We start from the raw sequence: 9690 nt of genomic DNA on the forward strand, positions 1-9690 counted from the left end.
GAGAGAGAGAGAGAGAGAGAGAGAGAGATAGGGGGCAACAAAAGAGAAAAAATCAAAACAAGGGACTTTTATTATTTTTATTATTTGACGCTGGAGGGGGGCGTGGAGGGGCGGGAGCAGGGCGGAGAGGAGTATGTGTGTGTGAATGTGTGTGTGTCTGAGTGTGTGTGTGTGTTTTTATGAATGAAGCTGGGTGACTCAGGCGTGTGTCATACACACCGTCTTTATAAAGGAAGTTTTAAACAAGCCTAAACATTTCACTGCGAAAAATTACCCTCACGCACTCACACACACACTGACTCTCGCATCCCTCTCTCCCTCTCTCTCTCTTTTCCTCTCTCCATCTCTCCATCTCTCTCTCTCTCTCTGTCCACACACACCTTTGCGCGTGTTTGGTCAGTCCGGGCGGCGCGGGAGGCTAAACAGAACCGAACCCGAGATCCTAATTTACTTTTTATTCCTTTTTTCATCATTTCTCCTCTTTTCCTCTCCCTCCATTCATTCCCTCTAGCGCTGGAACTTCCCGCGTAATTCCCAGCTTCACGCGGACGCTGGAGGGAGCGAGACGCGTTCTGGAGCACGTGACCCACGCGCATGTTCTGCGTGTTTTTTTTCCTGCCCACAATAATAACCACATTAATTAACAACAGCACTAATTTATTAACCTACTCCTCGTCGTATTTATTATTTTTTTCTACATATTTATTTGTGCGTTTCCCAGGATCTGGACAAAATATGAAACGTGAGTAGCTGAATTTGCTCTTTTCTGATGTTTGTTTTTTTAATGTTTGGGTGCATATGTTAATTTGTTTGTTGTTTACCTGTTTCTAACGCTGACACGTACTTTCCACTTGATGACACTTGTTGCAGTGGAAACATTAGCTTTCTGTAGACTATTCTGCATGTGTGTGTCAAGTGTTTAAATCTGACAAACATTGTTTGTTATTAGCTGTTAAATTATTTTTTTTAGACTTCCAGCGTTTATATTTTCTATTCATTCTCTTAAATTATATCCATGTGATTTGAAAATAAAATTAAGGGTTTTTTTTAGAGAACCACATGATATTTTCCTATTTAGGCTCTAACATCAGATTTATATTAGATAGTCTTCTAAATCACAGCTTTCCTGCCTTGTGGGTTACTAACTTGGCTCTCACATGACTTTTATAAGTCCTTAAATACAATTTAAACAAACTTTTGAGGCTACTAACTGGTTTAGTTGATTAAATTCTTTCTGTTGGCTTTTATTTGTCTGTTTATACTCATAAATAATAAAGCGTTTTACTGTTAGATTCAACTTAATGACTACATCCAAACTTTTTATGAAGATATTACCTAATACAACATTTTTAAAACGTTTAGATTCTACATGAAATAGGCGCCAAATGCTTTAAAAAGATTATTTATAAGCATTTAAAAGACTTCAAAGATTAAGCTCTTTAGTTAAATATATTTTAGGCTATTGTTTAAACTGCTTTAAATAATTTCTGAAGACTCTTAATTCGTCCGTTTAGGCTTAAAAAAAGAAGTTTGCATTTTTTCCAAATATCGAGCCTTTTAAGCGCATTTCAACTGCTTTAAATAACTGTGTAAACTATCAGAGGTTGTCTGGAAGCTTTGTGGGATGTTTGCGCGAGCGTGCGCGCGTGAGCCTGTGTGTTTGCGCGTGCACGCGCGAGCCCGTGTGTGTGTATGTGTGTGTGTGTGTGTGAAACGAAAGCACGCTAAGCTGACAGGATTTCCAGCCCGGGGCTCTCGCGGTTAATTAATTAGAGAAGCATTCATCAAGTCGACAGCGCGCGGGGGTATCGTGTTCAAGTCTCGCTCATGGCACACGCGCACACGCACACACGCAGGCACGCACACGCACGGGGAAAGAAGAAGCCCTGACAGCCGGCAGCGCTTGGCACTGACCGCTTCCTCCGGCGTGATGCAACAGTGTTGTTGTCTTTCCTTTTCTTTTTTCTCTTCTGGATTAAAGGAATGTGCCAAGGCCTTCAGCCTGAGGTGACGTGCTCACGCTACGCTGTGGTAACCTGGCCGTGTTGTAACAGCAGCACACGTCCCTAATCCGGGGATCCCACGCTAGCACACATTCGTGCGTGAGCTTTAGCAACATTACAACCACCTCTGACCTGCCAAAACAACTCTTGACCCACTGATGAGGCATGGCCTACACATGCCCTCTGAAGGTGTCATGTAGGGTCTAGAACACGCCGACCTTAGAAGTAGGACTGCAACTAATTAATTGTTCAATCGACTTGAATAACTGTCCGATTAGTTGATTACGAAAATAATCATCAGTTCAGCCAGGGCCGTTTAAGGCAATTGGGCGCCCCAAGAAAAATGGACCCCACCACATACCATCACCACTACGCCTTTGTCTTGGTCAAAAAATGTAATAATGTCATTAAAAAAATAATGTGGTTTGACCAATATTGAGATGAAATGCACTGCACCTCCTATCTTTCGCAGTGCACAGAACTGAGTTCAGGCTCAGTCCAGTTGAATAAACATAAGATGAATAAGGACATGTAAAGTCAAAATTCAAATATAAAGGATAAGTTTATCTGTTCTAGTGTTAAAGACAATGAACAACAAGCTGGTGTGCATGGATACTGCTAAACAAGTTCCAGTCTTGTTATATGCTCATATAGTCAGCAACTAGTGGGAGGGGCCCCATTAAGAATGATTCTCATAACAGTGTTGTTGTACTTTCCTGCAATGAACATCACAGAATTTAAACAGCCTTTCATACAGTTTGTCGTTGCATTCAATTCATAACCAGTTGTTGTCTCAGGGCCCCAGGACAGCTTGGGCAGTTGCTTGGTTTGCCTGTCCTGTTGCAACTGGCCTGGTTACAGCCCTAGTTATCAGCATATCCTTGCAAGGACTGCAAAGTGGTCTAGTCTGAAATGTAACCTAGACTGGCATCCCACCTATACAGCAACCTCGCTCCTCTACTGTAACACCATGATGATGATTTAGACATGGAATGGACTGATGTTTTGGAGATGCTCTGACTAATAATGAGTAGGTCCAGCACATCTTACCCATTGATGTATGGACTCTACAAGACTCTAAAGGTGTTCTGTGGTATCTGGTTCCAAGACATTAGGAGTAGATCCTTTATTATGTAATTTATAATTTTTTTTTTTCCTGCAGTGCTGCTTGACTCCTCCTCCTCGCTGCTCTTCTCTGTGCTATTGGCTCAGTTGCCACTGCTGACATCAGCCTTACCTGCCCAGTCGCGGCGGCACCCACACAGCCATGCTGACCTGGACAAGCTGACCAATCAGACGAGGCACCTGCAGAAGCTAACCCATGACCTGATCGTAAGTTGTAGTTATTGAGTTACTTACTGTTAGAACAAACCGGTCAGTCATTAGATTGTCCAGATATCTGGCCCAGGACAACTGGAAAATATGGACCATCTCGCCATTCCGGAGACCTTCTGCTCATATGTGTTTATGGGGAGTGAATGATTGAGCAGTGGTTATACACTTTACTGAATTCACTGTTTCTTGCTCAGAGTGTAAAACAGATTGCTAGCATTCAATGCTTCAACACAAGCAACCCTACCAAATGTGTACACCAGTACTGAGGCCTACACATCTTCCACAAAAGAACCAAATTCATCAATGAATCGATTCTGTGAATGACTCACCATCACTGCTAGCCAGCATAGAGGAATTCGCCTGCCTCCTGATGATGTTCAGATGGCTAATCTCAAATTGGCCTTGTGCAGCAGTGTGGGAGCTGGCTAGACTACAGTTCTGCTCGCTCTTTTAGAACACACACAGTCTTTCAACTCATCTGGTCTGCATTAATCATGGTAAGCGCAGCGATGGCAGATTGCGGTGGCTTTGAATCCGTGAGGGTGCAGATAAGGCTCATTTTCGAAGCGCTCTATCAGGCTAAAACAACAGAAAATCTGGATCCCTGCCCAGGACTGGCCACCGTCCCGGGCTTTAACTCGGGACAGTAGCAGCCAGTGCCGGTCCTTACTGATCGAATTAGATACCACCAAGTATCCTGATATCATGGCAATAAGATAATAATAAATAAGCAAAGGCTTATGTTAGCTAAAGTTATGTTAAACTTATGTTAACGAAAGTTGGGCATTTAACATTAAAAATGTACCACAAGCTGATAGGCTGGTCTAATTGCTAGTAACTGTACAATAACATAGAGTGTAATAACTATTATTACAGTCAATTAGGTTTGTATTGATAAGGTTAATGAAGTGCTTTGTAAATGCTGCTCCTCTATGCCAAGGAGTCTATGCTGCCTTGGGGACTGGACTGTCAGCCCAGAACATGTTCCAGTCTATTTCTTACAGTATATAACAGAATGTTGGAATTAATACCATCTTTTACATTTACTACTATCTGCTAGTAGTGCCAATGCTAAAGGTCTAAACACAAAGGTCAGTTGTGTGATACTAATACCAGCATGCTGCTGCAGACCCTCTCCGGTTTCTCGCTGGCTTTCTGGGTTTGTTTTGTCTGCCATCCGTCTGCCTTTTACTGGGGAGGACGAAACGCCAGTGACGGAGAGCCTTGCAGGTTTTGCTCAAGTTTTGCTAGGTTGCTAAGTGATCAAAGTCCAGAGCTTTAGGGTAGGGCTGGTGTTGGTGGGGGGAGGATGGGGAGACGGGACTGAACCCATTCTACGCTCACCTCTGCTAGGCCTCACGGAAACATAAGCACGTCCTCCCTAGCGTTGCCATGGCTATCGCAGAGGCCTGTTTACAAGCATGAGCGGGGTGCATAGCGGAGAACGGGCAAAAAAGCACAGTAGAACCTCCCATTCCTTGGCCAGCTCCAAAAGGTGAGGCAGGGGACCTTCAGTCCAGCAGGTGGGCCAACGTCAGTCGGACCATCAGCAATCCATACATTTACAGTCTTCGGCTGTCTGTGTCAACGTCTGTGTCAACTTCTGTGTCAACTTCTGTGTCGTGGCTACGGGGTGTTGCTGGGGTTCCTCCCTATGTCTGAGAGCTCAGAAAGCCTGACTTCATCCTTCAGATTGTATCTGAGTCTCGCTTTTAGAGTGCACTGAAGTGTGTCAGCTAAGATACACTGTTTGGGAAGCTTGGTTGCCCTGGCCTACGCCGCAAAGGTGACATAGGCCAGGCTCGTAGGCTCTGTGGGTGCATATAAAGAGATGCTTGGTGCATTACATGTTTGCCAGATGTGAAGACAGATCATTATCAAAGACACCACCTGTGACACCCCCTACACCCCTCTTAGAACACTCTGAATAAAACAAGAAAAACAGTTTGTTAGCTTTCGCGCTGATGTGTCTTGTGTAAAATAGTTCCCATTTAACAGGGGTCAAGGCTCGGAAAGGAAAGTAGGTGGGAGTCGGCGGAAGACGGAAAGTCCCCACAAGAAAGAAGAGCAGTAAAACACAGCACAGGCCGCAAAGCTCAGGACACGCTAATGTGCATTAGCTGGCGAGTTGCTGAGGGTGTATTTACTCGACTCCATGCTCTTGCAGGCTTGGTGTGTTGTAAATAGTTGTGGGCTGTGTAGGTGTGGGAAGGCTTGTTTAGCTTTCGGTCGTCACAGCAAAGTGTTCCGATAGAAATCAGGTGGATTTATCACGTTCCCGCATTTGCATTCAGGAAGGCAGGAGGAAGGTTGGCGGGGTGTGCAAGAGGAGCACAAGGGGAGTGAGGTCAGGATACAAGATACAGTGTGTGTGAGAGAGCGTTAATGAGGTGGGACAAGTACGACCTCAGGAGATAAGACAACAGAGGACAAGGCATCTTACCGACCAGCTCCTGAGCCTTGCAAGAGCAAGAGTCTAGGAGACAGCAGAAGATCGTGTGAGATGAAAGTCAGAAGTGGTGAAAGATGACGGAAAGAACGGACAGAGTGTGTCATAGCTCTGGCACACAGTGTTAAAGAAAGAAAAAGAGAAAACAAGGGAGGTGGACGAGACACAAGAGGAGGACAGATTTGCAAAACAGGGGGAGGAACACACAAAGGAAAAAACACTGAAGCAAACAGTGGAAGAAAGAGGTGGAAAACTGGACTTGTTTTGCTGTTGTTTTTCTCATGTACAGAGCACTGCACCTGTCAGCCAATCAGCCTGTTAGCACAGCACCACTCGTAGCTTGCTCATCAGAGTGCTTCCGACACCCATTTAGCCATTAGCCCATTCAGAAGTAATGTGCTGTCAACCCCCACAGCACGGGTCACGTCTTGTTTAGGCTCTCTGAACACATTACAGAACAAACGGGAGCCCAGAGAAAGTTTACACAGTGCTGTGACCGGACTCACCTGCCTGGCAGCAGCCTCATCTGTCAATGTTTGTGTCTCCCTCTAGTGGTGGGAACGGAAACGGCACAACCAATGCCATAATGGCCTTTTTTTAGCCCCGACCCTGGAGTTTCCCTACACCCCGGCGCTGTCAGCTCCCTTACTCATGGCGCTCGCTGTTATTCTTCCTGCAGAAAACATCCTGTGGCTTCAGGTCACCAACTTTTAAGTGTTGACGTTCGGAGGCTGCGCCCGGTTGAACTCCGGGTGACTCCGGTGCTCTGTAATTCTGCGGTAATGTCGGAGGATGCCTCCTGCTAACTGATTCAAGGCCACTGTCGAACCCTCCTTTTCGGGGTGGCCAGCGGGGGTCACTGGGAGCTGTTCTTGGAGGTAGTCTCCGGCCGTGGGAAATCCGGTGCAGAGCTGTGACACTGCTTTTTTGTGGGATGATGAAGTTTTCCTTTTGAGTGAGTGTGGAACTGTGCATTTTTTTTGCCTGTTTACTGAATCTCCCTCTCTCTCTTTTTCTCTCTCTCCATTTCAGAACGACCACGAGTTAGACTCGGTGATCGACCACCACAGGTTCAAGTCTCTTCCAGCGATCAATGGCCGAGCCAACGACCTCAGCTCATTGGAGGTGTGTGTGCAATGCAACATCTACCTGTCTTTTCCTGTCTGTCTGTCTGGTCTCTTGGTCTTCCAGAAGACAATAGTTTGTTATGGAGTTTAACTCAAACATCAACGATGTAATGTTAGTAACTGGCTTTATAAACTGACATGGCAAAAGAACCCATGTGAACAGAGGGAGAACATGAATTGGGAAAAGTTTCATAAGGGTATAAATAAGGGAGCTATTTGAGAACAATGTGAATGAAGTATAATATTTTAGAACAGTGTGAATTGGCAGAATTTCTGCAGAGGACAATAAGAAAGTAAATGTAATTGTTTACTATATTTAAGTAGTTTTTTCCTGTGTCTTTACCAAAGTACCAAAAAAGACTTTTTACGTTAACCCACTCCTCTGCATCTCCATAACTGTTTTGTGTTTATGATAATTGTAATAACAGACTAGTCAGTTTGTGACCAATTAAACCTCATGTGGACAGTATTTTTTTGTTATACCTTTCAAGTTCTATTAAAATACATCTACTTTTGATACTTAAGTACTTTAAAGGCAAATACTTTTGTACTGTTGCAACAGGTTATTCTTTGGTTATGTGCTTAATGTGCCTCTCTCCTGTATGCAGTTGAAGACCACTCTCTCACAGCTCCATACTGACCTAAAGTCTTTCGAGCATCACTTTGAATGGCTAAACAAAGTGACAAAAAAGCACCAACACAGCACAGCGCCGAAGCTGGGAGAGATGATCTCACACATTAAAAGTCTGATCAACTCACTACAACGCCAGGTAAACCAAACCTATCTTAGCCACCCTTCTGTGTCCATCTGTGGTAAAGAGTCTACATTCTTAAAGTCTACTTTAAAGGGGATACATTTTTATATACTGATATATATTGCAACAATATTGACTGCTGTATAATCCTAAACTTTTTAGAAGTTTTAGAAGAAAACATTAGTAAAAGAAGGCTTCTTTACATTGCCATTTAGTTTACAGTTTTCAAATTCAATAAAAATACAGTTAATTGTGCTATATCGTTACGGGCCTTGTTGTATAGATTTAGCTGTTAGAAAACAGTCCTGATGACAGATTCATAACCATAATATAGAGATATTATAGAAGCTAAAATAAAAATCTGGGTGGCATAGAGGAATTGCAGGCAGCCTCTTGGCTGGTTCTCTCTGTCTCAGTGTTGATGTTTTATCCTTAGGATCCTGTAAACACTCAAACACAGCATTTTTTCAAGGATAATGTCCCACCCTTTAACAAAAAGAGCCATCAGATCAATGATGCTTGCTGTTTACACTGCAAGAGTAATGGGGACAGTGTGCTAATGGGGAAAGCTCCAATGGATAAGGAGATGTGGTAGTGTGCAGTGCAGTAGCCAGAACAAGACAAAAATCTGACATTTAGTTTAGAGTACTTTGGTCTCTCCCTATTCAAAGAGATGGAAGGTTTGGTCTAAAATGAGTCTTGCAAAGATGGCTATACTCAAGTCATTATAAACACAATAAGTCAGTAGTCTGTAGACCCTTCTGACAGCCCTCTTCCACTCCTTTTCCCACAGATGTCGCGAGTGGATGCCCAGCGGAACCCGGTGCCATCTCCCTCTCTCCCTCCTCATCCCACGTCCCACTGGGAGATGGACCAGTCATCCCAGGAGCTCCTGCAGAGGTTCCGGCTGTACTGTGACTGGGCGACAAGAGCTTTCCTTAGCCTCAAGTCCAAAACGCAGGCGTGATGGGTCCTCATCCAGTCGTCCCCACACCGGCCCATGGCATACTCAGCCCAGCCCATTCTCACTTACACACCCAGCCCAGCCCTGTGGCACGTGTGAGCTGATCAAACGGCGCCAGCGTCGGCAGCCTGCTGGACTTCTGACCCATGCCCACATCAGCCTGCGTTGAACCTTTTTTTTCCTTCCTTTCTGTTTGTTTTTTTGCATTCAACCCGTTCTATTATTTATGTATTTATTTATTTATTGAGCAGTTATTATTTACTTATTTATTTGGTGTCATTATTTATTTAAATCCTTTGAGGGGGCATCTTTTTGTTTAGGTGAGAAATATAATGTACTGTCTTCCTTTCTTCACCCCTCTCTCTATCTCTTTCTCTCTCATGTTTAATAACTTTCTAAACCCTTAATTTCTTAATTTTAACAAATTAACTTAATATGCCGGCTTGTGTTCATGTTTTGTTGCCTAGATTACAATATTTTGCCACTAGATGTAGCAATATTGCTGTGTGTGTGTGTGAGTGAGTGTATGTGTGTGTGTATGTGCGCATGCTAGAGTTGGATGAGAAATTTTAAGAACATGAAAGTGTCAAAAAGCACTGACCTAAGATCTTGACCTTAGCGGCCTTTCTTTCATTTCCTCTTCTTTGCACAGCAGATTTGGGTTTGTACGATCTCTGGATTCAGAGGCTCTGCTCTTCTTGTTCTCAAGCAAACCTTAAATGAAAAAAAAAAAAAACAAATACAACCCAAGCCTTTAAAATACTATGTATTGTGATATTGTGATACTCTGGTAATGTACAGATGTACATATACGCGTTCCCGAATGTAAATTGTAATGTATAGCGCAAATGTGTATTATATTATAGTTTTCTATGATATAAGGCCCCATCTTTTATCACTGTGTCGCAATATCTGCCTTGACCTGTTTCGTTTTTTTTGTATTTTGATATTGATACTATTTATTACGTTTTCATGTTATTTATATTTCGCTGGATGGAAGCAAGACTTCCAAAGGTTGTTGTTTTTTATACTTTTACACTACTTCCAGTCAGGCATT

General features: G+C 43.4%; 1 protein-coding gene across 1 annotated transcript; it reads left to right on the top strand.

Moving 5' to 3' along the window:
* Positions 1–244: 244 nt before the first annotated feature.
* il11a (interleukin 11a) lies at positions 245–9378 on the top strand. The gene is made up of 5 exons (XM_007241213.4): positions 245–742; positions 3166–3335; positions 6820–6912; positions 7523–7684; positions 8463–9378. Exons 1-5 carry the CDS (start codon positions 595–597, stop codon positions 8634–8636), a joined length of 747 nt encoding a protein of 248 aa, XP_007241275.2. The 5' UTR covers positions 245–594; the 3' UTR covers positions 8637–9378.
* The last annotated feature ends 312 nt before the right edge of the window (positions 9379–9690 follow it).

Source organism: Astyanax mexicanus, chromosome 6 (genome assembly GCF_023375975.1).
Source record: "Astyanax mexicanus isolate ESR-SI-001 chromosome 6, AstMex3_surface, whole genome shotgun sequence".
Taxonomy (NCBI): Eukaryota; Metazoa; Chordata; class Actinopteri; order Characiformes; family Acestrorhamphidae; genus Astyanax; species Astyanax mexicanus.

Bases quoted from the DNA above. Each gene is read 5' to 3' on its own strand.
- il11a (XM_007241213.4), top strand. From the start codon at position 595: ATGTTCTGCGTGTTTTTTTTCCTGCCCACAATAATAACCACATTAATT. The intron at 3,336-6,819 runs GTAAGTTGTAGT...TCTCCATTTCAG, and splicing joins AGCTAACCCATGACCTGATC to AACGACCACGAGTTAGACTC. The intron at 7,685-8,462 runs GTAAACCAAACC...CTTTTCCCACAG, and splicing joins TCAACTCACTACAACGCCAG to ATGTCGCGAGTGGATGCCCA.